Below are 27,987 nucleotides of genomic sequence, written 5' to 3'. Positions count from 1 at the left end.
AGTACTGTTCTTATCCATCACTGCTTGGATCCCATTCTTGAAAGTGTGTGCTGTTCGGTCATTGACTCTTGTAGTCCACTGAGGGGTGTGGTTCCTGTAGTGAGTGGTACGGATGCAAAGTGATGGAGATTTTAACCATCAGGCCTCAGGAGCTCTTCTCAGTTCCATTGTTGTCTTTATCCCACTGAGAGTCCACTCTGCTCGGAAAGGACAGCTCCTGCCTCAGACTGTAGCAAACTGAATCTTCTGTTTGATTTTCTCTTTTGTATATTTGGGGAAATGATACTTTGTAAATATGCTTTTCTTCAACTCTCTGTTGACTCTAACGCTCTCAGGTCTTACAAATGATGGTTCTTTATCGGCTGGTTTTGCTAAGCAGTGTCCGAAGAACAGGCAGAAATGTGGCTGGGGATGTAGCTCAGTGGCGGGACACTTAATGGCTTTTTGTTAAGTGCTTTTTGCTACATTCTTTGTCTTTCTCTTGGAATTTGGAGACATAGTCTCACTGTGTAACTCAGGCTGCCTTTAAGTGTGTGGCAGTCCTGCCTTAGCCTCCCGAGTGAGTGCTGGGATTGGGGTGTGAGATTTTGTTGCCCTGCTGGGTGGGAGGTAGACCCAGAAAGGCTGTGATGGAAGACCATCTGACCACCACAGAGCAGATAACTCACCCCAGGCCCATTCCTGAGGGCATCTGCACATCCTTCTTCCTCCCTCCCCCTCCTTCTCTTCCTTCTTCTCCCTCTGGGGTGTATCTGGGAGTGGGGGGAAGTGGTAGTGATGGTGGTTGCTCAGGGATGAAAAGGGCTTTCTGCTCTTCCTAAGGACCTGAGTTTGGTCCTCAGAACCCACAACTGCCCGTAATCCAGCTCCAGGTTATCCTGCATCCTCTTCTGGATTCTGGAGGCATAATACACATCACACACACACATGCACGAGTGCCACGTATGCTGAAACAGTTATAAAGTAAAAATAAATCCTTTAAAAGAAAACACAGCCAGAGGCACAGTAAGGATTGCAGATAATTTAATCTTGAGTGACATTAAGTGAAACAAGACTTTACAGTCGAAGTTAATTTGATGTTATGTTAAAGTCTCAGTTCAAGCCTCTTTTTTAACAAAGTGAACCATGATAAAAACAGCAATGTTGAAAGCCAGAGTCCAGTGCACATACCGCTTAGAGCCCTCTCTGTTGGAACCTTCCAGAGGCTGTGGATCTTTGAATGGTGTCCACTTTGCTTGCGAAGAGCAGTAGATAAGGAATTCATAATCCTTGTTATTCACTCCAAGAGCAAGGGGAGCTGTGGTCTTGAGGCCATTACAGCCATACATACTATTACAGCCATGCATACTATTAAAGCCGTCTATTTTGCAAGTCTGCTTCTAGCGTGTTACTTCTTCGGTGCATTGAGGTTCTAGTGAGCCCATAGTTAACTCCAAGAAACACAGGAAGAGAGGCAATCTGTCTGTATTGATGATGGTGTAACATCATGTCTCCACAGACTTTTGAGCAGAAGGCAGGACACAGCCAGCAGCAGTCACTTGTGTTAGAAACACTAGTTATAGCCAGATCTACTGGCTGCATTTAACACACTTTCTGAGAACACTCTGAGAATAAACATGACATAATACATATATGCAGTATATATAGTATATAATGCAGGCAGGTAGCATGCAGTAAGCAGTGTTTAATAAAAATCATTTTAATGCAGGCATAGGTAATGTGATGAATTCCTATTGAGAATATGGACTCAGAGCCCAGGAATAACAGTGATTAAGTTAGCCCCAGCCATAGATGATAGCGAGTTTATTTGTTAAAGCTAGGGAGCCAGTGCCCAGCATCCTCTGATTCAAGCTCAGGTCCTGGGTACATTGCAAGCACTGAAAGCCACAGGGGCCACAGGGCTTCTTTGATGTTCCAGAAGAGCGGGTTACATTGGAGGCCAAGAAGGATAGGCTTAATGGTTCGCGCTGGGTCCCAGAGAGAAATGCCTGTGGGAGAATGCCAACTTTGAGTGGCCACTGGGAGCAGCCCTCTCAGCCTTTGTGTAGATGGCACCTGTCCTGCCTGGGAGAGTAGACTGTGGTCTGTCATGTGCTCTGAATGTCTTGTTAGAGTCCTGGGAGATAACAAATTGTGGGGACTCAGAGGGTCCCAGGACAGGAGTCATGGTATTCCTGTGCTCAAGAAAGACATCTACCAGGCTATGTGAGGGCCCCTTATGTTGATTTGGTAAATTGATACATCACTACATGGGGTAGGAGTACCTGGGTTAATTGTGCCCTTTGGCCATGTAGGAGGGTAGCTTGCCAATGATACAGTGCTTGAAAGTAAAGCGAACATTTGTACCTGTCTTAAAGACTAGCTCTGAGGATTACACAGCTACTGTTCCTGCTCTCCCCGACCCCTACAGGGCAGGATCTCAGGATGTATGTAGCCCATGCTAACCTCGAACCCAAGGTTTCACTTCCCAAGTGTTGGGATTACAGGTGTGAACCACCATACCTGACTACTTCTCTATTTTTATAATCTGGAAATTAAGCATAGAGGAAAAAAAAAATCAAAGTTTCCTCAGATTGTCCCTGTCAGCAGTGATAAGAAATGATTGGATGCTAAAGATATTTTGACTCTTTTTTTTTTAAAAAGGTAGCAAACAATAGCTATGAAAGAAAAAAAAAATCATAGCATGTGGTGCCCCAGTACACTCGCCTTTTGTTCTTGACGTATTTGAATAAATTATTTTCCTAACTCACCTGTGGTCTTTAAAGGGAAGGTTCTCAGTTGTTACCTAAAAGTAGAAGAATGCAGCAATAAATTTTGAAATATTTTATAAACATTGTCTTATCTTGTATACATACACAGGGAGTTATGGATTTATGGAAATACTGTGCAGATATTCCTTGAAACAGGGTCCCATCATGTGTTTAAAATGTGACCATTGCTGAACTAGCAAAATGGCTCAATGGGCAAAGTGCTTTCTGTGTAAGCTCGTGGACCTCAGCTGGATCCTTAGAGCCCAGATGGGAAAATCCAGATGGGAAAGCTCTTCTGTAACGCTGGCAAGGTGGAAGGTTCAGATGGGAGAATCCTCAGACGCTTGAGGGCCAGCTAGCCTGGTGCCCACCCGTGCTCACGAGATCCAGCACCTCTACACACACACCATGGCATACATATATCTATAACGCGCATCCGTGCAGGCATGCACACGATTAAAAACTATGTCTGTGTATAACCAATTCTCTGAGAATGCTTTAGGGAGGGGTCCCTAATTCTTTTGGGGGTTCCCCCATCTCTCTCTCTTAGATTTATTTATTTACTTTATGTGAGCACACTGTAGTGTCTTCAGACACACCAGAAGAGGGCATCGGATCCCATTACAGATGGTTGTGAGCCACCATGTGGTTGCTGGGAATTGAACTCAGGACCTCTGGAAGAGCAGTCAGTGCTCTTAACCGCTGAGCCATCCCTCCAGCACAGGTTTCCTGTCCTGTTCCCTCCTTCCTAAGTCTTCTTCCTCTGGATGTTTTGTTCTTCATTATCTGAGGCTCCCTGTCCTTATATTCACAGTCTTCAGCTTGGAACATTGGTTTTTGGGTTTTGTTGTTCTTGTTGTTGTTCTTGTTGTTGTTGTTGTTGTTGTTGTTGTTGTTGTTGTAAGGAAAAGTCTCACTATGTAGCCCGAGCTGGCCTTGAACTCAGTCTTCTTGCTTCAGCCTCCCTAGAGATGTGTACCACCACACCCACTAGCACAGGGCAGCTCAAAAGCACCGGGTTTCTCCCTAGTTCCTGTGGAGGACCAAAGTTTCCCTTCTAGTTACTGTGAAAACAGCAAGGATGGCGAGGAAAGGGCACCCGTGGACTTTCCCATCTCATCCTGTGACTTGAAAGGTTATCTTTACCATCTTCGTAAGTTCAGACGTCCTCGGGGAGGTTGGGAGAATTTCCAACGTTAATTCTGTGCAAGTTATCAAATGGTCTGTGACCCAGTTGCCTTTCCTTGCACGTGTAGCCTTCACATGATACCTACTATGCACAGAATGAGAGGATTCTGAGCAGTTTTTCTCAGCGACAGTAGCTGTGCACCATGTAAAGAGTCGTCCCCAATAACCATGGGATAGCAGTTTCCATATTCTTAGACAGTTCTGTAACACCTCTGGAATGGTTAGTTTGAGTTGTCAGCTTGACACAGTCTAGGGTCACCTTGGAAGGCAGTCTCAGTAAGACACCGTCTAGATTAGGTTGGCCTGTGGGTGTGTCTGTGGAGTACCTAATAGTGCTCAGTGGGAAGACTCACCCAGTGTGGGTGGCACCATTACCTAGGCAGGGAATCCTGAATGCATGTGTGCATTCATGCATTCATTCATTCATTCAGCCAGCCAGTCAGTCAGTGCTCTCTGCTTTAGACTGAGTCTGAAGTAGCTCATCACTTCCTCTTCCTGCTGCCTTACCTTCCCCACAGTGATGGACCGTAACCTGGAATTGTGAGCCATGTAAACCTTTCTCCCTTAAGTTACTCTTTGTGGTAGAATTTATCACAGCAACTGGAGGAGAAGCTGAAACACTCTATCCTCCTGTGGCTGACACATACCTTCCTTTTCCTGTACGATGTGCTTTATTGATTATGACATCAAGAGATTCCTAGGGATTCCCCCTCATTTATAAATCAAATTAGACTCCCCCAGCCCCCACTTTCAAAATCCAGAACATTCAGATTTCTAATGCCAAGAGTTGAGAGTCCCAATATCATTGAGAGCAAAGTGGTGTATTTGTAATTGTATACAGCAGTGTTTGTCAGATGTACTGTAGGTCATTTCTCTATTCCTTATTTTAGTATGTGGGTCTTTTGCCTGCTTGTGTGTCTTTGTGCCCTGTATGCACCTGGTTCCTACCGAAAGAAAATGCCTGAACCCCTGGGACTGCAGTCACAGATAACTAAGATGTGTGTGGGTGCTGGGACGCTAGCTTGGGTCCTCTGGAAGAGCACCAAGTACTCTTAACCATTGAACCATCTCTCCAGCCCCTTGTTTTCTGAATTTGATCAGTGTATTTATTCATTAAATGTTCTTGACATGCTCGAGACAAGTGCTGGGGATTTGATAACGGGACAAAATAGAAATGGGTCTCTTCAGATGCTCCATGGCTGAGTCCGATCCTTCGTGAATAAAACTGGAAAGACGGTTGCTTGTTGGCTGGGAGTGATAAGCTCTTAGGATGCAGAGAGGAGGACAGGGGAGATGAGGAGACCTCCCTCGTGGAATGGGAAGGTGAAAAGAATGAGTTTTTAAGGCTTTGAGTAAACCCCATATGTAATAAGCACACGAGAGAGGAAGAATCATCCAAGTTAAGGAGAGAACTGAAAGAGAAGCCAGACAGGAATCTCAGAGGTTGAAAACACACAGCGAAGACCTTGAGGTCACCTGCTCAATGGGAAACCTGATAGGCTTCTGTTACATTTACCAACCCACAAGTCACCGAGGATCTTAGTGAGGGAGGGGCCCTGAAGAGATGGAGGGCAAAATTTCGAGGGAAAAGAAATTCCAGAGTGGGTGACAAAGAGGGAAAGCTGTAAAACAAATATAGAGCAGTCCTTCTGGAAGTTGGTCAAGAGATCGTAGGTGTAGGATGTGGATCAGAAAGGGTTGGGTTCATTTTGGTTTCTTCATTTGTGCCCACAAAAGCGTGTGTGTGTGTGTGTGTGTGTGTGTGTGTGTGTGTGTGTGTGTGTGTGTGTCTGTCTGTCTGTCTGTCTGTCTCTGTGTATGTGTGTGTATGTGTGTGTGGGGGAGTATGGGTGTGTGTCTGTGTGTGTGTGTCTGTGGGGGGGGTATGGGTGTATGTCTGTATGTGTGTGTCTGTGTGTCTGTGTCTGTGTGTGTCTGTGAGTGTGTGTGTGTGAGTGTGTCTGTGTGTGTCTTTATTTGTGTGTGTGTCTGCGTGTGTGTCTGTATCTGTGTGTGTGTATGTGTTTGTGTGTGTGTGTCTGTGGGGGGATATAGGTGTGTGTCTGTGTGTGTCTGCGTGTGTGTCTGTATCTGTGTGTGTGTATGTGTTTGTGTGTGTGTGTGTGTCTGTGGGGGGGTATGGATGTGTGTCTGTGTGTGTCTGCATGTGTGTCTGTGTGTGTCTGTGGGGGGGTATGGGTGTGTGTCTGTGTGAGTGTGTGTGAGTGTGTGTGTGTCTGTGTGAGTGTGTGTGTGTCTATATGTGTGTGTCTGTGTGTGTGTGTCTGTGTGTGTGTCTGTGTGTGTATGTGTGTGTGTATGTGTGTGTATGTGTGTGTATGTGTGTGTGTGTGTCTGTGTGTATGTATGTGTGTGTCTGTGTGTGTGTCTGAGTGTATGTGTGTGTCTGTGTGTGTATGTGTGTGTGTATGTGTGTGTATGTGTGTGTGTGTGTCTGTGTGTATGTATGTGTGTGTCTGTGTGTGTGTCTGAGTGTATGTGTGTGTCTGTGTGTGTCTGTGTGTATGTATGTGTGTGTCTGTGTGTGTGTGTCTGAGTGTATGTGTGTGTCTGTGTGTGTGTGTGTACTTGCATGCTCACACAGTGAATCTAGTCCATCTGGCCCTCCTCCAGGGACTCTCCTGTGTCTGCCTTTCCTTTAGAGGTGGTGGTGCAGACTTGCACACTCCAGCATCCTACTCTTATGTGGACTCTGAAGATTCTAATTCTGCTCCTTATGCGGGCACAGCAGGGCCTTTACCCACTAAGCCATCTCCTCAGACCCCTATTTTACTATTAGAAAGTTCTTCAAGCCAGAAGGAAATTGGTAACCTACCCACTTTACTGTGGTTACATCACCCTGGGGTTTTGCTAAATTATTTGAAAGTAAATGACACATATATAGTGTTTATCTCTAAATACTTTAGTTTGCTTCTCTGAAACCCAGGCCTTTTTGTTCTTTAAAAAAAAAAAAAAAAAGGCATTCAATCCCTCACAGTCACTCAGTAACCACTGAGCGCATACACGGAGGACCTCAGTTAGCTACAGTTGGTGCCTGTGATAGACGGAGTGTTTGGGTCGTGGATGGGCTTAGTGAAGGAATTTGTATTAGTGTAAGCATTGTCTGGGTACTGCCTATGGTCATGGAATCCTGGACGGGGAAGACGAGGAGGGTGCCTGATTGCTCAAGGTAGATCCTGGGACACATGGAGGGGGTGTTGAAATCTGAGCCTGACTCTCACACCTGTACCTCTCCCCACAGTAGTATTGGATGGAGACCTAGGAGAGTGTTAGCGGCACAGAGGGTGCCGAAGCAAGGCACCTCTCATGTGCTCTTGATGTATGAAGTGGGCAGTGGAACCAACTGGAAACTACCTAGAGATGTGCCAACAGGAAATGGAGGTCAATTGCTTCCAGTGCCACCTTTTGTCCTGTGCAGGACAAATTGTAGGGGGACAGGGTCTCTATAACATGCCACACTATGACATGCACTGTTTGGCATGAAGCGGATACCCAAGAAACATTTTTTCATGAATGAAAATTGACTATGAAAGTGAGAATCAAGGTTTGCAGGAAATACAGAAAGCTCCAGATTACAAAAACTACTTCTACACGACACCTTTCTCATAAAAGCCTGCCATTAGCTTACTTTGCCTGCACGTGCACGCATGCACACACCCACACACCCACACACACAGACATATACACACAGACACACACAGACATACACTCACACACATACACACATACCCCCCGCACATACACACACACACACACACACACACACACACACACACACACACACCCTTTTCCAAACATAGGTACTCAGAGAAGTTGAGCAGTTCATCCATCCCACAGGTATTGAATGGAGCCAGGTCCTAGCAGAATATGGTTGGGCTGGGTACTATTCCAGGAGGAACTGGGGCATTAACTTAGAATCTCCAGTCTGGGGGCTGCTGTCCTTGCAAGACGCTCTGTAGACCCACACACTGGTGCTGAGTTTGTGAGCAGAAGGACGGGAATGATGGCTCAGCAGATAAGAGCACTTGTTCTTACAGAGGAGTCAGGTTCCTGTGTCCATCATTAACCCGGGTTCTAGGGGATCCAGCGTATTTTCAGACCTGGGAGGGGGCACAGGCACACATGTGGTACCCATGGGCAAGATGAGATAAAATAAGCCCATAAATCATGTCGTGGAAGAGAAGCGTTGTGTACAGAGTTGCCTGGGTCATCGGGGCGGAGTCTAAGGGACGCCCTAGCGTCAGGGTCAGCACAGCGCTGCTCTAGCACTTTTTTTTTTTTTTTGGTTCTTTTTTTCGGAGCTGGGGACCGAACCCAGGGCCTTGCGCTTCCTAGGTAAGCGCTCTACCACTGAGCTAAATCCCCAGCCCCGCTCTAGCACTTTCTAAGACCCTCATCCTGAACTCCAGCCAGTGGGTAGCGTTTCTCCCCTCCAAGTTCCTGATCCCTAAGTTAGACGAATAGCATCAGATGCAGTTAGGCGGCGCTTGTATGGAAGACTCTGATGTAATTTGTGGGCTCAGATGTTTGCACACCCGGGAGTTTGAAGCTCACTTCATCTGTGCTCATCAAAGAGCCCCCAGGGGGAAGTAAGTACACTTGTTGACAGAATGCATCAAAGTTGGTTGTTTCTGCCACATTATTCACTCTTTAGTAACCTGTGTGGCATATTTCCAAAACCAGAAGCTTGTTAATTTTCCGTATAAAGAGCCTTGGCATTGGTCAGGATAGTGGCACCTATGCGAGCCAGGCTTTCTGTGGCTGTGGAGAGATCTCCATCTTGGCATTCCTTGTCTGTGTAGTAGGGATAGGACCTTTGACCAAATTCATAGGAGGTTCTGTGCTCTATCACTGAGTTCAGCCGTAAGGATAAGTGTGTGAGTGGAGGAGCTGATCAGCCAGTGTCCGTGCCTTGCAGGCCTCAAGAAGAAATAAATCCGGGAGTTTGCCGTAGATTGAGCTCCAGAACAGATCCTAGGGCGTGACTGTGAGAAAGATGGGTGTGATGTTACTTTTTTTTAAGATTTTATTTATTATAGAAAATTATATATATGTATATATTATATACATATTATATAATATATAATTATATGTATGTATACATATATATACACAGCATTCTGCCTGCATGTACACCTGCACACCAGAAGAGGGCACAAGATTTCATTACAGATGGTTGTGACCCACCACGTGGTTGCTGAGAATCGAACTCAGGACCTCTGGAAGAGCAGTCAGTGCTCTTAACCGCTGAGCCATCTCTCCAGCCTGATGCTATAGTTTCTTACCAAGGCTTTGAGTGACAGCCAACATCACATCATCGATTACTGAGCTCAGACTGGTGTGGGGTGTCTTGACATGCTCTCAACTTGCCATCCTCACCGCTGCCCTGGGGGTGGGCGTCCGGGTGCTCGTTTTCTGGAAAATGAGACTAAGGTATAAAGAGATTTAGTTAACTGCCCCCAAGTCCCCCAGCTGGCAAATGGCAACCCAGGGATGCCTGCTTCAGCAGCCTGGCTCCCAAACCTGCTCTCCTTGACCTCACTCACACAGTACAGATGCCCTCAGACTCTATTAAGATGGCTCATCCACCTTCCACCACCGGCAAACAACTCACTTTTTAATCCCTTAAGTCGCCGTGGGAAATTTCCTTTTCAACCAAGAACTATTAACCACCTGTTGTGCATTAGCGAACCTCAAGTCCATTTATTGGTTTGAAATTAAGCTCCACTCATCTGACTTCAACTCACAAGCTGAGAAGAAACTCGTGGAAAAAAAAAAAATAGACTGAGCTCAAACGGCCCAGCTGTTCACCTGTAAGGAAGGGGAAATCCACAGCGTCTTGGAAATTTGTCAGAACTCTGCACAGCAAACACCAGCCTGAGTGACAGATGCTGTTCGGCTCTAATGAGAAGGATGGGGAGCTTTTTTCTCCTTTAGCTAGTTAAATATTCCCAGACTCGATTATTAATAATCTTTATCACTAAAAAGAAATCAATTAGAATGGTTTTTGTTAAAGTTTTATTGTTTTTTTTTAAATCAAACAGTATAACATTTTTTAAAGACTCAAAATCGTGGTAAAGAGATGACTCTGGGTGAGAGCATTTGTTTTGCCAATGTGAGAACCAAGTCTGAATCCCCAATGCCCATGTAAAAAGCCAAGCATGCATGCATGTGCTTCTAACCCCAGCACTGAGGTACATGTATGCAACACACATGCACGTACACACAGGCGCGCTCACACACACACACACACACACACACACACACACACACACACACACCCAACCATTGGTAATCATCCTTCTAGACATCTGGTGTGGGCACACTGGGTAGAGCGTTTACAACATTGGATCTGAGGTGTTGATACTATGCTGGAGGTTTAATCTCTGTCATGGGCATGAAAAGGCTCCTTTAGACTCTGCCCCCATTTTGAAGGCCCCTGTGGTGGTACCCACGGTTTATCAATGGCTGCTTCCAAGAGGAAGTAGCGCCCTCTTGTGGCTCATTGGCATACGACCCAAGTCCTGTTGTGTTTATGCAACCCTAGGACTTGATGGTACCCAGCACCTTGTCTGTAGCTCAGGGCCCCTCCATGCCCATTGAAATCTAGATGGAAACCAGAACACCTAGGCTTGCAGCACCAGACTCCCAGCATCCTCTTCTTCACCCTCTGCCTCACTACCCTCAAGGTCTTGATCTAGCGGGGAATCATTCTCAGGATTTCCAGGGAAGGAGGTGGACGGTCCTTCACTTCAAAGGGCTTTCCTTTCTTGCTTTGAGCCACTGTGTTCAATCTTGACATTGCAGATTAGCTGAGCCACTGGGGAAGGAATATCTTTAGTGGTAAATGTTCTAATTTATATATAGAGAGAACACAGATTTGATGGGTGAGCAGCATAAAGTAGCTCAAATGTTTTCTGAAAATAAAGCATCAAGAACTGAACATTTCTATTTGACGTAAAGAATACACCATGTTTTGACAGCACCTCTCCCTTTCTCTGTCTCCTGTACAGTATATAGTGGAATGCCATGGGGTCACCCTCCTTCCTCAGTTCTTGGGAATGTACCGGCTTAATGTCGACGGAGTGGAAATATACGTGATTGTTACGAGGAACGTGTTCAGCCACCGTCTCTCTGTGTATAGGAAGTACGACCTGAAGGTGAGCTTGACTTGGGTCATTTTCATTATGTTTCATGTTCATTTGCTCAAGCCTACTCGTCTGTCCATATTGTTTATGTTATAATTAATCATGTGAACGGAATGGTCGGGATGCTTGAATCAGATGCCATTACAGGTGGTCGGGAGCCACCGTGTGGTTGCTGGGAATTGAACTCAAGGATCTCTAGAAGAGCAGTCAACCACTTAGCCATCTCTCCAACCCCTTAACCACTGAGCCATCCCTCCAGCCCTCAAGAGATTGAATCTAGCAGGCAGTTGCCAGCACCGTAGGATTAAGCAGTCCGTGTTATTGCAAGCGTGTCAGCCACACGCTGTGTAGTAGGCTGGGAATCGTTTATGGGTAGAACAGACCAGACCCAGCAGCAAGGTGGCCCAGCAGGTAAAATGGGGGCTCTTGCCCCCCAAGCCTCATAACTTGAGTTCACTCATCAGAATCCATGGTAGAAGGAAAGAATTGGTCCCCAAAAGCTGGCCTCTGTCCTCTACTTCACGTGCATAAAACACACACATACAATGATAAAGTAGGGATTGTTGTTGTTGTCATTGTTGTTGATAAATAATGAGTGCTGTGGGTAGAAATGAACAGGGGGAAGGTCACACTAGTTTTTATTAACAGTGAACAAGTACTCTACTACTAAGCCACAGCCTCAGCCCTTCTTCTTCTTATTTTGAGACACGGCCTCACTAAGTTGCTCAGGTTTGCACTGAGCTCATCCTGAGGCCAACACATCTAGCCCTTGAGTGATGGCGCCCTGACTCAGCCTGCCTAGTGGAGCCCTGCTCCAGAAGCCCACCAAGGCATGCATTTCTAAGTAGGGCGTTAGGTAAGGTGCACCTAGAAGGATGACAAAGGGGACAGGAGAGCCCAGAGACCAGACATGTTAAGGACTTAGAATGAGGCCACGGGAAAAGTCTGAACTCAGTGGCATGACCTGACTTTTAGCCAGCCAACTGCGAAGTGCTCGTGTGCCAAGACCAAGAGGGGTTGCCTCTTTATAAAGTTTTATTGCTGTGTCATCGTGTGCATGGTTTCTGTGTTATCTCTGCTTTCACACTATACGAGGCAGTGACCACAGACACTTTGTGAACCGTGGAGCTGAAATATTTACTCTCTGACTCCTGAAAATGTTTATCCTCCTTTGATCTGTGGTACTTAGGTCTCGGGATTTTGTCTTGTTTGTCTGGTTGGTTATTCTGTTTCGTTTTGTTTTTTTAACTCATAGAATTATTCACATCCACAAAAGAAGACCCTAAAAGCTTTGTCCTCTGTTGCTTATGTCTGCATATCTACAGTATTAAAGATGGACACAGGGCTGGAGAGATGGCGCTGCACTAAGAACTTGCTTTCCCAGAGCAGGATCAGACAGCTCCTAACCACCACCAGGGGACCTGACACCCTCTCTGTCTCCCCCGTAATATATAGGCTTCCCCATATACCCTTCCATATAAATAAGAATGAATCTTTGCTTAAAAGAAATTTATGAGAGTTATTAAACTATTGATAATAATTATAGTTATTTTAAACAATGATAAACAATTTCATATTAATAGATTTTTATAAAAACTTTTTTTTTCTTTTCTTTTTTTTGGAGCTGGGGACCGAACCCAGGGCCTTGCGCTTACTAGGCAAGCGCTCTTCCACTGTGCCAAATCCCCAACCCATGAAAACTTTTTTTTCAAGAGAAAAATATTAGTGAGTCAAAAAACCTCATGGTTTTATATTTTTTCCCTTTAATTTATTTATTTATTCTCACATCTGGATCACAGAACCCCCCCTCCTCCCTCACACAGCTCTCTTCCCAGCCCCATGGTTCTACATTTCATGTATGTATATGGTGTACTCCTCCCCCACTCCTCCTTCCCTCCTATTCCCCTCCTGTCCCTGATTTCAGATCTCTGTACTGTCTGGATTAATTCAGGACAGTTGGAATGCCCTCTCCAATCCTGCTGTCAATACATTGTGGTAGGATGTCCTTTAATAATACACCAAGACTTAACAGTCAGTAATATCTTAGTTACCCTGAGGAATTTATACTCTGTTCATTAATGTCTCTTGTCAGTTGCATGCACTGGTGAGTGTGTGGTTCTATAGTCACACCTGCCTCACTGGAGACATAGTGGTTCCTGAGTTAACACAGTTTCTCCTAATATTGACACATTGAATTACAAAGTATCAAAAGTCTTGTGACTATCCCTACTGGTCAGGTTGAAAGCCTTCTATGTATGGGGACCTGAGGGTGGATACAATTTTCCAAAAGTCTGGTTTTCATTTGATAGCCCATTGTCACTGACCTCAAGTCCTGTCAGCCATGTTGGGAAATGACAGAGCCCAGCTTCTCCAGAGCACTGAGCCGTGCAGTTTCATTCACTGTCAAGAAGTGTCAGTTTCTCAGGTCTGAACAAATGCAGTTCATTTGCTATTTCTTTCTTCAAATACAAATGTTTTATGGAAGAGAAGGTGTCTGTTTCAGCCATAACTGTACCTGTCAGGAGAATGATTCTGAGCAGCCTTCACTGCAAAGCAGACCCGCTCTCTGCTTACCTCTGTTCGGAACGCTGAAGGTGTGTGCTTCAGAATCAAGGCCCTTCATCGGGACGTCCATACAGATGCTAGGGATTTGGGGTTATCTCGATGTCAGATACTCCTAACTGCTTCACAGGACAAAGCCCACTAATGCATTGGCAGTGTCCTTGTGAATATCAAGAGTGGAGAGGCAGCCAGTGTCTCAGTATTACAAAACCAGTTTTGTGAGATGTGGCTGTTACACACCGTCAACCCCAGCAATCAAACGGCTGAGGCAGCAGGATCACAAGTTCAAGGCCAGCCTGAGCTCCAAGTTTCAAACCAGATTTTAAATGCAGATGAGGTCCTGTCTCAAAAACACCGAAACAAGCAAGCAACAGGTTTGACTTGCAGACCCCTGAGAACACCTCAGGATTCTGAGTCACGCGTTAAGAAAAGCAAGAGTAAGTAAAGGAAACATGCTGCCTTTGTGTCTGCTCTCTAAATCCCAGACAGGCTGAGTGTCCTACATAGGCCTCATCTGTCCCATAGCCCACTCACAAATCAAGCCATTTTATTGCCTTGGAATTGCCTCTGGGGAGTCTCAGCCACACCCCGTTCTCTCATTCCTGATGTCTGGAGCTACACTGCTCACAGGCTCTACTGGAAATTTCGGGGTTCTAGGTGGTGCTCTGACTGTCCCATAGCAGAAAACTGGTGCAGCCTCAGGAGCCTCATGAGGTCAGCAGCTGTTTGTGAGTTGCTGAATCATTGAGCCTCAGTTTCCTGGTCTGTTGCAGCTGGAGTCGTTTTATCTGCACTTGGAGGATGCATTAAATGAGATGCATACATAGCCCATCCAGCATAAAGCACGGCACAGAGGAACTGGGGTCTGCGTGCCCTGCCTCCCATTCACCCCCTTCCTGAGTGCCCTGCCTCCCATTCACCCCCTTCCTGAATGCCCTGCTTCCCATTCACCCCCTTCCTGAATGCCCTGCCTCCCGTTCACCCCCTTCCTGAATGCCCTGCCTCCCGTTCACCCCCTTCCTGCGTGCCCTGCCTCCCATTCATCCCCTTGAAATGGCTACGCTAGCTCTGCCTTCCAGTAAGCCTGCTGAGGTGTAAGTTGTGTTTGTAGATTGGCCGCTGTGCTGTGATCTCTTAGCATCCCTCAGTGTTTTTGTTCTCTCTCCCTCACAGAGCAACCCACTGTCCCTGCCTGAGCCCTCAGGTGCATGGAAACCGTGCATCATTCGTGACTCCAATTCAAGGCCTTAACTACTTAATTTTTTTTTAATTTTAATTTCTTTTACTGTGCATTAATTCAGTTTTAGATACACACACATATACACGCGCACACACACTGACAAGTGACATTATTTTACATAGAATTAAAATATTTTCAAAACTGAAAAGGAGAGTAAATTTCATTATAGGGAGAGAAAACAGCGACCAAAAAAAAAAAAAAAAAAAAAAAAAAAAGACACACAAGTAGGACTAGGGAGATGGCTCAGTTAGGAAAGTGCTGGAGGTGCCTGAGTTTGATTTCCAGAACCCACACATGGTAGCACTTGCTTGTAAACCTCATGCTGTGGAAGTGGAGACAGGAAGATATCCAGGGCTCCCGGGCCTGTCAGCCAATCATGATCAGCAAACCCTAGGTGCCATTACCAAGTAAAATAAAATAAAAGTAGATGGCCCAAACAACATCCAGGGTTATCCTCTCGCCTCAGGTGCAATGCACAAATCTACACTCACACATACAGCACATAGGCACATGCACACGCTCACACACACACACACACACACACACACGTGCGCACGCAGAGATAAACACACACACATACACACACGCAGAGATAAACATACACACATACACATACACAGACACAAACACGCAGAGATAAACACACAGACACACACACACAAACACAGATAAACACACAGACACACAAACACACAGATACACACACACAGATAAACACATAGACACACACAGACACCCAAACACGCAGAGGTAAACACACAGACACACAAACAGGCAGATAAACATACAGACACACACACATAGACACACAAACACACAGAGATAAACACACACACACACAAACAGATAAACACACAGACACACACACAAACACACAGATAGACACACACACAAACATGCAGAGATAGACACACAGACACACACAAACACGCAGAGATAGACACACACACACATACACACACACACACACACACACACACACACACACACACACACACACCATAAATGACAGTGTCTTCCTTTGATGTCATCTTACTATCATAGAGATACCCTGGTTCACAATGCCAGGTTACGTGCAGGCCACCGTTGTAAGGATGCCAGGGCAGCAGGCACCTGAAGTTACTGAGCACATCCACAGACCAGAGCAGATAACAGTGAATCCACGCACGCACGCACGCACGCACGCACGCACGCACGCACGCTTCTGTTGAGCATCTTTATCATGCTTTTATACGATCCAGGATCCTCTGCCTTAGGAATAGGGCCACCCACAGTTGGAAGGTCTTCCTGCCTCAATTAGCATCATCAAGATGCTCTCCCGCAGAGACGCCCATAGGCCAATGCAATCTAGACAGGAGCACCTAGATTACCATAAGTTGACAATAAAGAACAGCCATCATTGGTAGAAAGGACCTACCCTGGTGGTGGTGGAGGATGCTTTTGTCCCAACCATGCTGGAAGGGACCCTCATTTGGCGCCTCCACCTGCTTCCCAAGAAAGTTAGAATGTTGTCCCTGGGCTACTCACCAGGGGCCCGATACCCGCCAGTCCTGCACACCGAGTGCCAGGGAGCAGAGGACTGACACCGGGGTATCTCGAGCTTGCTTCAGCCCCCACTCCCCAATTCTGGACTCTCCTCTGCCAGTTTCTGTCTATAGAGGTGCATGCATGTGCACATAATCGGTAGAGAGGTGGTTATGGTGAGATTTTTCCTCTCCCCTTATCTAACCAACTGCTCTGGTCAAGTATGGGTTCCCTTTGTGTTTGGCTACTTTAATGATCCAGGATGACAGTTGCGTGTTTGAGCAGTGGCCTAGTTAACAGAACACTCCGCTGTAGCAGTTCAGGCATCTGGTGCTGGGGCAAAACAAGTCAGAAACTCTGTGTTCCTACTCCAGCCACTTGTCAGTAAGCACAGACTCTGCCATGGGTGAGACACGATTGTCAAATTCACAGATTTAGAAATCTAAGTAAGACTCAACTTGTCTAGGTGTCCGCCAGCTTTTCTTTCTGAATTAAAATCCTCTACAGAATGGGAAGTTTCTCTGCTTGAGTACTGCCTCTGAAGCCTCCTGGGGATTTCAGAGGTGACTTCCCATCAGGCATTTTGGCCAGCACATCTCTCAGGCTGCTTTTGAAAACCTGTGCAGTAGACCAAGTGCGGTGGAGTTCAAGAGCTGTGTTTTCTTCCACTTTGCACCCCAGTGCTCAGCATAGGGCCTAGAACAAAAGAGTTGTAAGGAAGCGTGTGGCTTTGAAGGAATCTCCAAAGTGAAGGAGTCAGAAATCACTCACAGGGGATGCGCTCAGAGCTCAGCCGAGCTGTCCTTCAGTAACTCACACAGGGGAGAAAACCGCATGTGGTACAGAGAAGGCTGTCAGAGGCAGGATGGTCCACATCTGGACGTGGGATATGCGAAAGGGGCATCCAATGCTTTTGTGGCCGCAGCCATCTGATAGCCCACCTCCCTTTTGAAGATGGTGAAACCTGTCATGTTTTGATCAATGCATAGCAAGTTTATTCCTTAAGTGATGGCAGGTTTTCTGACTTCCAAGAAGGTGGGTAAGAACCAGAGAGCGACGAGTGGGATGATGTGGTTGGAGAAGAGTGGGCAGGAGACAGGAACACTTGCAGGGGAGCCCCAGACCAGACAGGGGGTGTTGGGATAAGGGGAGCACGCTGAGGCTGGACCTAGGGCAGAGTTACTTTTGTTTCTTCTCCGTTTTGATCAGAACCACTTACATACAATGTGCATAGGGAACCAGGCATCCTACGCCAGCCCATTCTTAACCATTTCTTTGTGTTTCAGGGCTCGACGGTGGCTAGAGAAGCTAGTGACAAAGAAAAGGTAAGCACCACGGTGCCCCTACTGTCCAGGGAGTATGGCTGGAACAGTGCTTTGGTCTGTTCTTATTCCCCACCGCCATGGTTCCTCCCATTGCCTTTCTGCTGCCGCCAGCACAAGTAGCAGTTCTTGCAGCCTGATGATGCATGCCTCCATCCCCTTCCTCAGTAGCCAGTGATGCTACAGTTGCTGGTTATTAGTTGCATATGTGACAGAAATGGGTCACATATAACCTGCTCTGCACAGACTGTAACTTGGCTGCAGTGGAAATTCTAACTCCGAGTGTGAATCCTGGGTGTTGAGGAACTGGGGTCCCGAGCCCTCTTACCCCAGTTAGACACGTGACCCCTCGTTGTGTTCTTTGCCTCCTCCTTGTCCTTTTAATTGGCTGTTACATATTAACTTGGGTGAGCATTCTTTTTTTTTCAAGTATACAATGGTGAGATGAGAGTGGGGTTGGTTTTCCTTTTTTAAATGAGGGACGAAGAGACCGCATCTTTGTATCTCCTGACTGATTACAAATCAAGTGATACTTAAATCTCATTTGGTTTCTTTTAACAGAATTATAGACATGAAGGGGCAGGCTGTTGGAAATATCTTAAAAGTTTCAGGATACAATGTTTCAGTATTGGTAAATAAGAAATAAGATACTGACTGATGTAGGATGGGTGAAACAGGAAGAGAGAATGGGCTCTCCGTTAGTGAAACATTCTGAGAACCAGCTGTAAACTCAGCATGTGGGTTTGTGCTCTGTGAAACACACTGGACGCTGACAGGAAACAGTACGTCGTTAACAACTAAAGTTCATAGCTGGGATTATCTGTAGTTTTTTGAGAGGTCTAGGTTTACGTCAGTTTGAAGATTGTAATTAGCTCGGATTGGTGGATGGAGACAAAGAATTGGAAGAGATATAGAAATTAAGATTAAGCAGTTACCTGCTGGAAAGACTGGAACAAGTGTAACAGGTCGGAGCAGTGAGCAAACAGGCACTGGATACCCACATTTAGTGGAAGACTTGGACTGTTGAATAAAAAACAAACAAACCTGCCATCCTAGGACAGATAAGGAAAAAAGAGTTTCATATGCGATTCCTTTTCAAAATTAAAATACTTCAATTTAAAAAAAAAAGAAATCAGAAAACGGTTTCCTACGTGAACGGTCACCTGGACTCCTGCATATCTGCGTGTCAGAAGGGTCTTTTCTTTACTGTCTCATTTAAAGCTAGACTGAAGAACTTTTTAAATTTCTTAAGTTCTTTTAGAATATCATTTTGTTTCAGTTTGAATTTTATGAATTTACACATGTACTCTGTTGTGTTCATTCAGGTGTGTGTGTAAGAGAGAGAGAGAGTGTGTGTGAGTGTGTGTGAGTGTGTATGTGTGTGTGTGTGTGTTCATAGTTACTGTCCCAGCTTTAGGGAACTGACATATTGGATCGCTCAGCCCCATCCAGCAGGAATAATGCTGTTCAGTGGGAAATGGTATTGTAGTGTGAGGAACTCTCCAGTATGACAGGGAGCCCTCGTGTGCTTGACTATGTAGCCATTCAGGCTGGAAGCGATCAGGCAAGAAGATGTCCCCTGGAGGAGATGATTTGGGTGAAGAAGGAAGGCTCCAGAGGAAGAGGGGCAAGTCCTGCAGAGGACACCAGGGCACTTAGTAAGTTAGCTAGAGGGACATAACAAGATCCAGGGGAATAGAGGCCAGATTTGAGACCCATGCAGTATCCCCAAAGTGGGGCCTGGGCTTGGCGGGTGGACATGGCTATCCACACCACAGAGAGATTTGGTGGTGGACAAAAATAAAGCAAATCCATTCATTCAGATAAAATATAGGAGGTGGTCAGGACGGGGAGCGTCTCGAGGGAGGCTGTGAAAGACCACACTTCAGATCTGACAGGAGGGTCTTTACACGCCCTGCACCACAGCAGCAGACAAAGACTTTGAAATGCAAGTGCAGCAGGACAGAGATGATCACAGTCATGAGTCTGGCCGGGGTCCTGGCAAAGAAAGGATAGTCAGCATGGGCAGGCGTGCTTGGCTCACCCCAGGAAAGTATGCTGGGTGGCAAAGCAGAGAGTCTGTCGCCAGAGAAGAGCGAGCATCCTGCCATGGCCAGCCACAACCAGCCACAGCCAGATGAGCAAGAACGCCTGTTATTCAGTCAGGTACCTGTTGGCATCTATGGTAAGCAGGCATTCTGCCAGGCTGTGGGGGGTGTGCCCCACGAGAAGGTGGGTAGGAGCCAAATTGCAGTGGCGAAGAAGGGTGGAAGAGAACAGGAAACAGTGGCTGTCCCACATGTTTTCACTGTGCACAATTGAGCACAGTGCGTTTTCACGTTTCGTCCACGCTCCCTTGAAGACGCTAAGACCCAGCAGCGGTGACTGTTAACTCCCCGGTTGCTGAATGAGCGTTTCTCTCAAGCATAAAACTTCAGCAAAGTATATAATAACTCTTAGCACACGAGGAGTTTTCGGAGGCTGCATGTTATCGAGACTTTTACTGTTATCAAGAGAAAATGTGTAATTACTTAAAGGGCCACACATACACTCCTGAATTCTAGCAGCTGAGTGGCCCAGGAAAGAACGCGTGGACAAGGTAACATTTGCACTCCATGGCAGTTGTTGGGTTTCTTCACCACCACTGCCACCACCACCACCACCCGGCTTCAGTCACCAAGTCCCTAGAGACCACGTCAGGCTTTCTGGAAGCCAGCAACAGCCACAGTTCCCCGCCCTCCTCCCTAAAGCCCTTTAGCCCCTTTACTGCTGTCAGTAGAAATAATCAGAATGGAGAATTTGGTTAAGCAGAAGTCCATTGCCTCAAACTCTGCTAAGGTGCTCTTACCTCTACCATGGGTAAATGACCAGCTTCCCCCCAGCATCCCTCCTGGCCCTGGTTTTAAAGAGTGGGCGGGACTTGGGGTGGGGGTGGGGGTCAGAGCCCAACTGTGCAGAGCTGAGAGAGTCTGCCTGCCTTCTCTGAGCACACTGTTGGCAGGTTCTGTCACTGTCTGCCTCCTCCACCCCTCTTCAAGGGCCAGGCCCCTCTCACCAACCCTACCTCCTAAAAAGAGCAAGAGGGCCTAGTCAGCATCGCACAGAGAGCTAGCCTCTAGACCTAGACCTAGGCTTCTAGTCGGTAGCACAGCAGAAACCTTCCCTTCCCCCGGGATTCCTTTCTGTCTAATGTCAATGTATTGGGTTCTAGGAGACCATCAGACTGAACGTGCGTTTTGTCATACCCTCTTTATGTTAAAGACAGTGCAGTGATCATTTCCTTGAGTCAGTGGGGTTGTTTCTGAAGTGGAAACTTGAAGGTTCTTTGGAAAGTCAGCTGTATTGGATGGCGTTTCGCTGGGACAAACACGTGGAGTGTTTTCCTGAAGTGGGCACAGGTAGAAGGCTAAGGCACGGTCGGGAAGGAATGTTTCGTTAAAGCCAGACACGAGAGAAAGGATGTTCTGCTGAAGCAAACACATGAAGGACGAGTGATGAAGGATTCTTCGCTAACCACGCCCATGCATTGCAGTCGAACCGCACTTGTTGGGACTCCATAGAGAGAAATGCATTGAAAGCCTCTGGTGGTGTGCTGCTGCAGTTACTGGCTGATTGGCAGAGTGATGTCAGCTGATACAGACTCACGTGCAAAGCATGACACGTGGTGAGGCAAGGCCTGTGGAGGACACGTGATGCTCGGAGAGCTATAAATAGAACTCAATGGACAGTGACTATGCTTATAGTCTTGTGGGTCTCTCATCCTCACTGATCTTCACGTCACTGAGAGGGAGAGGCTCAGTTGAGGATTCTCCTGGCGTTCCTCCTGACCTGGCTGTCTCTGCTCGGTAGTGCCACCACTGCTGATTCTGTTGGCTCTCCCGACACTACCTAACTGGACTGCGTGTACACCTGTGAGGTATTTTCGGGTGGATCAAGCTTCCACTGCTGACTCCAGTGAACTAAACTGCTGCTTTCCTTGCCACGCAGACAGGCAAGAAACGGCAGCACACCACCAGGAGGTTTTTGGTGCGTTTCTCTCTGTGGAGTCTGGACAGTAGAGCTCAACTACGCAGCGTAAGGCAGACCAACACCTGTGTCTGCTTCAGCCAAACGTTCCTTCACAAGTCTGCTCTGTCTTTCACCTGTGTCCATTTCAGGACAACACTCCTTCGTGTTTCCCCTGACAAGACACAATCTAACACAACCTAATTTCCAAAGAACCCCTAAGTTTCCATCTCAATTTCACACATGGGTTTGATCCCTGGTCTAAGGCCATACAGTTAAGAAGTGATAGTCAGAGGGGCACTGTGAATGACTGTCTTCTCACTGTCTGGGATCCTACTGTCTTCTGTGTCTGTCTCCCTCCCTCCTTCCCTCCCTCCCTCCCTTTCTTCCCTCCTTTCTCCCCCCCCCACCCCCCCCTGGAGCTGGGGACCGCACCCAGGGCCTTGCGCTTCCTAGGCAAGCGCTCTACCACTGAGCTAAATCCCCAACCCCTCTTCCCTCCTTTCTATTTATTAATTCACTTTGCATTCCAGTATCAGCCCCCCTCTTCCCCTCCCTTTTACACAGCCCCTCCACCCTCCAAGAATAGGGAGCCCCCCCCCCAGTATCACCCCACCCTGGCACAAAGTGACTGTAGGACCAGGCACACCCTTTGCTGCTGAGGCAAGACAAGGTGGCCTAATTAGGGAATGGGATCCTCAGGCAGGCAATAGATTCAGGGGCAGCCCGTGTCTCCTTTCGTTAAAGGACCTGTGCAAATTTCATGTTAATCCCAGGAGCCATGACAATAACTGCATTAACCAGACATGGCATGAAGGTTAAATACAATACTAAAACTAGTCCACCCAGGGTCTTGGCTTTTTTTTTTTATAAGTAATCAAGGAAATGATCTGGTTTCAAACAATTTTAGCAAAACAACTCATTTCTACATCATCCCCCTAAGGAGTCTGAGCATGTTCACCCACCGTTTCAGGTGTGTGATCTGGGCCATGAGGTGCATAATCTTCCGCCCTGTGACTCCTGCTTTGCAAACACTGGGACGGTCTATACTCAGCCCTCAGGAGGGGTGGGGTGCTATCTGCAGTGTTGCAGGTTTAGGGGTCTGACAACTCGTCCCCCAAAGGTCGGAGGTTCTACAGGGCTACCTCACCCACCCAAGCATGTTTCAGATTCTAACTGGGAAGGCGAGGAGAAATCCCGTGCAAGTATGGGCTACAAAGGCAGCCAAGACTGATAATCACCCAGTAGAGTATGGCTGCTGGGGAGTGGGGTGGCTCCACCCTGGGGAGTTCACTGACAATCCGGAAATTCTTACTTAGTTACAATTCCTTAGTGGAGTGTGGTGCCATAGTTGAACTCTGACCTTTCCGTTTTGTTTTGTTTTGTTTCGTTTTGGCTTTCAGTTGTCCATTTTTCCTTCCATGATGATTTAATAGTTTTGACTCTTTAAAAGCATTTTTTTGTGTGTTCATGAATAAAACCATAAACACCTTCAGAGTAGTCTCTGGTACCCGTTATTGAAACACTTTATTTCTCACATTTTAGCCTCTGAGAGGAAAGCTAGTATCTGTGGCTGTAATTGCTGTGCATCGCTGCCCCGATCAGAAAGATGGCTGTCAGGCAGAACCTCCTTCCCAGAGACTTTCCACTGGTTAACTAGCCGTCCCAGTTCTGACCTCTCTCCAGTCTTCCTTCTCTGGAATCGCATTATTTAATTTCCTGGACTTTTAACTTGTTGCTGACAAGTTTTGAAAACTGTCATTTTCTGCGTTCAGTGATACAGTCGCAGATGAGTCCCATCCCTTGGATTTCGTCTTGACACATCATTAGTGTGGTTTCATTAGCATAATAATCGAGGTGGAACTGGAGGAGACGAGGCCCTAGATTCTAACAGTAATGGAATTAACTTTGTAGGCGACAAGTATCAGAACATGTATGCACAGATGTCTAGATTTCCTTTTACGGGAGTCCTTCCACAAAACACTGTCAAATTCTGACAGCTGCCAGGGCTTGCTTTATTCCTTAATTCTTTGCTTTTTAGTGGAAGGGCATCTTCCACTCGCGACTCCAGCAGTTTCGCCCCCTCTAAATGAGACAGAGAAATGCGAATCTCCCTGGTGGTCAATCTTTTCACAGCTGCTGTCCAATTCCAGCGTGACATCAAATTACTAATTACAGCTGAGCAGACTGCCCCTCACAGATACAGTCTTAGCACGCTGCAGCCGTCCAGCTCCTCAGCGGGGGCCGGGGGGAGTAGAAGAAAATGAGTGGACTCACTCGATCTCCGGGGGGGGGGGGGTTGACCTGACTCTTTTAAAAAGCCAACGTTCTTGAGAGAGTCCCAGGGATTTACACACATCTACATTTTGTACTTCTCTCGGCACAGTTCTCCAAATGCAGATCTGATTTTCTCAGGTCAAGTGAAGCCAGTGTAAAGGAAGTAAAAGGGTCAGCAGACTGCTTGTAACCCATCGCCTCTTCTCCGCACCCACTGGAAGGAAAGTGGCCGTCCTGCAATTGGCATTCACAGAGCTATATTGCCAATAATAATTGTTGACACTTTGAGAACCCACTACACAAAGCCTCCTTGTTGACTCTTACGCATTACACTGGCGATTAAGAGGCTGCCACTGGCCCTGACATTTTACTATTACTGGCTGAAGGTTCGATAGAATTGATCATTTATACCCCCCTTCCTAAAACTCCTTTCCCAACCCCCTTTCCAGCATCTCTTCTGAGATCCTTAAGGGAGTCCCCCATTAGACTTAATCCCTGTTCTCTTTAGTCCTTGCAGTTATAGGCAAGATAGGGTGGGTGCCTGGCCCCTGAGCAAGGTACAGAAAGCACATAGTGTGCCTTTGGGGAACCTTTTCTCCTGTCTGCCTTCCCACTCATGGTGAGCTGTCACCTCGGGGGACATTGTGGGGGACTTCCAACTCTCTAGACAGCTAATGCTTTAAACTTACTCCCCAGATAGAAGGGGAATGGTTTCTTTCTTCTGTGGCCTAAGGAACACCCAAAGGTCAGGACATGGTTTCCCTTCAGAGCAGAGGCAGTCATTATTTTCCAGGTTTTCCCCACTGCAGTCCTGGCAGTCAAACTTCAGATTTACGTATGTTACGTATGCAAAGCAAGCACTTTATCATTGAGTTCCTTCCCCTTCCCCAGACCTTTAAAAGCTACCACTAGGAACTTCAGCCCTGAGTCCAGCTTTGAGAGGGGGATCCCAGTGATGGAATTGGGAGGTTTAACAGCAAGTCAGATTTTAAAAAGAAGGAAGGAGCTGAGGAGGGGAGATCTGATTGGATCACTGGGTGACTTGTTTCAGGATTTTGTCAAACTCTCCGGTTTTAAATCAAACCTTTCTGGACCCTGTCAGAAATTTTGATTATCAGTAGACCACACTTAGAGTCCTGCACTTAACATCCACCAAAACCACACTTGTTCTGTGCAAAGCCTAAAAGGCATACTATCGACAGACACGTGTTCTGAGACGTTCTAGCCGTACGTGTCTCGGGGAGCCCTCGGGAGACTGAGGAAGGCCTGAGGTATCCCAGGAGGTAGAGCTGTTTGGCTTGCGTTGTGTGTGATGCTGCAGATGGAATCCAGGACACGCTAGGGAAGTGCTCTACGGACGCGTCGGATCCCTTGCTGACAAGCAGTGGTTTCCAGCTTCTAATCCACACCGTAATTTTTCCAGACTGGTAAGCTTAGCATACGGAAAACAGAGGATTCTTGTGAACATCTTCTAGATCTGGCCTTGGGATCTCACTGCCTGTTTGACCTTTGTGCTGTGTAGAGGCAAAGGTGCCTTGGGCTCCCTCGCTTCCACTGCACGGAACCCAGCCGCGGATCAGAAGCACGCGAGCATATGCAGTTGGACCAGCTAGAGTTAGGGTAGAGAGAAGATGTTTAACACGCAGTATGGGGCTTAAATTTAAGCCAGCCTGCTGCTTGTATCAATTCTTAGAATGGTAAGCAAAGATCCTTGCTATATCTGTGTTAAACCAGAAACTTTAGAAACTTTAGAAACTTCCCTGGAGCCTTAAGATTTCTTCTGTTATCACCGACGACACTAGATACGCATGTCATAGAACCTTTAGACCAAATTGGAACACACCTTAAACAAATGCTATTCATTTTGATTTTTATTATTTTAATTTATACACAAAGAGAGAGATACATATCTCTATGTGTGGTTCAGAGAGAGAGAGAGAGATACATTATCTGTGTGTGCACGTGTGGTTCTGTGCACATGAGTGTGCTTGTAGAGGTGAGAGCTGTTGAGTCCCCATACAACTAGAGTTGCCAACAGTAATGAGGCCCACTAAGTGGGTGCCAGGATTTGAACTCAGGTCCTCTCAAAAAACAGTGCATGCTCTTTTTACCACTGAGAGAACTCTCTAGCTCCTGAAACAAACTTATTTTGAAGGTTCCTATTTTCTAGACCTTGGAGACTATCTAACTACCACATCATTACTTATGGAGGAAGACCAAGCCATTACCGTTTATATAGCTACTTAATAGTCATTAAGGTGGGAAGGTATTTTAAGTAATACTTAAGTAATACTACATCTTAAGATACTTAAGATGGCTAGAGTTTCACAGTTCTAAATAGCAATGCGACAGTGAACTTACCCAGTTTCTAATTTCAGCACAATTTCACGGGTGCGTTGAGATACGTTTTCTCTCCATGTTTTACGTATAACCAGATTCCAAAATAAAATCTATGAAACGGTCACATCCAGATGCACACTCCCCTCGTTTTCGCTGTGAAGTTAGGAGTTAGTAAGGATCTGCTAGACCATTTCCCAAGCTGGATAGTTGGGTTGGCATTCCTGTCGGCTGTGTCTGCGGCGGGGGAGGTCATTACACCGCAGTCCTGTGGGAAAGCACCTGTTAGCATTGCCTCCTCTCTGTGAACTTCACCCACGTCGGCTAATTTGCCTTTTCATGTATCAAATTTGTGGCTTAGCTGTTTGAGGAAGCGGAACTGATTTTATTATAAAGCCCTAGCATCTCCTGTTACCCCAAATTGATACCATACATGCGATGTTATTCCATCAGACTGCTTTTATCCCACCCCCAGCACAGGGACTACCTACTTCTGTCCCTTGCAAGGACAGTTCCGGGACATTTTCGACTCTGTGGACTGGTTTTCTGTGACAAGCACAGAATTCTATTCTTTTTCGCAAGTTTATTCTCATTTAGGTGAGCCCTTGATAGCGAGTAAATCGGGAACCTAAGCCGTCCTTGCGTGAGACAACAGTGACCACACGACTTCTAAGTTGTGTGTTCAGCTTGAAGTGTCAAAGGAGCAGCCATCAAAGACACCCCAAGTAGCAGTCATTGACATGGAGGCTTACAGTGGGAAAAAAAATTAAGTAGGTTACTAAATGAGCACATCGAGTAAAAATTCATCTCATTCTAAAATACAAGTCCTTTAATCTCAGTGTATGGTAACACACGTAATCCTCCACATTGAAACCTTCTGGTACCAAATCCTGTTTGCATTAAACACTCAAGTGTGACCAGAGCATTTTATCTTCCTAGTAATGTTTGGATGTAGAACAAAACTGCGGCTCTATGGTGTGGGCTCTGTAATTTAATGTTCAGAAACATACTTTCTCCCCTTGCTATTGCTTATAGCCACTTACGATACAATTAGCTGCTTTGTATAAAATACAGAATAAAAATTAAACCCAGTGCTGTTTACCTTTGGATTCTGTGTGTTTAGAGCTATATTTGTGGCTACAGACACAAATTTAATTTTTGTAGTAATTTTTTTTTGACCTGTCATCTGAAAGCTAACTGGATTTTTTAAATTGAAAACAAAATCCTGTATAATTTCTGATCGTATAGGACTTAAAATTTATTGTTTACTAAACTGTACAAATGACGGTATTTATGTGCGTGTGCCTGTGTGTGTGTGTGTGTGTGTGTGTGTGTGTGTGTGTGTGTGTTAGAGTTAACCCTTGCTTGAAAAAAACTGCTTCTGTTAAATCACTTTGGTAAAAAACACTTTTTGTTACATTTTTCGGTTTTATATTCAGAGAGTCTGTAAAAAGTCATAGCAATTTGATATTTTTAAGTAGAATGGAACAAACTTTTGAGACCTCACTTTTTCCTTTCCAGGGGTCTACTGAGCTCCTGGGGAAAGCATATAGAATGTCCTCCACCTTTATCTCGGGTGTGCCCAGGTGTGTCTGTCTCACGGCCACCTTTAT

The 27,987-nt window shown here is 46.2% G+C and overlaps 1 protein-coding gene across 5 annotated transcripts in view; it reads left to right on the top strand.

Annotated features, from left to right (window-relative positions):
• Pip4k2a (phosphatidylinositol-5-phosphate 4-kinase type 2 alpha) overlaps nucleotides 1-27,987 on the top strand; it is a 164,777-nt gene that overhangs the window by 121,598 nt on the left and 15,192 nt on the right. For all 5 annotated transcript variants that reach the window (XM_087589697.1, XM_087589698.1, NM_053926.2 and 2 more), the window contains 2 exon segments: nucleotides 10,973-11,119; nucleotides 17,720-17,758. In XM_087589697.1, coding sequence (XP_087445823.1) covers nucleotides 10,973-11,119; nucleotides 17,720-17,758 — 186 coding nt within the window.

Source organism: Rattus norvegicus, chromosome 17 (genome assembly GCF_021556685.1).
Source record: "Rattus norvegicus strain SHRSP/BbbUtx chromosome 17, alternate assembly SHRSP_T2T, whole genome shotgun sequence".
Classification (NCBI taxonomy): Eukaryota; Metazoa; Chordata; class Mammalia; order Rodentia; family Muridae; genus Rattus; species Rattus norvegicus.
Note: the sequence above shows the minus strand (reverse complement) of the source record. Positions and strands in the feature narration are given on the sequence as shown.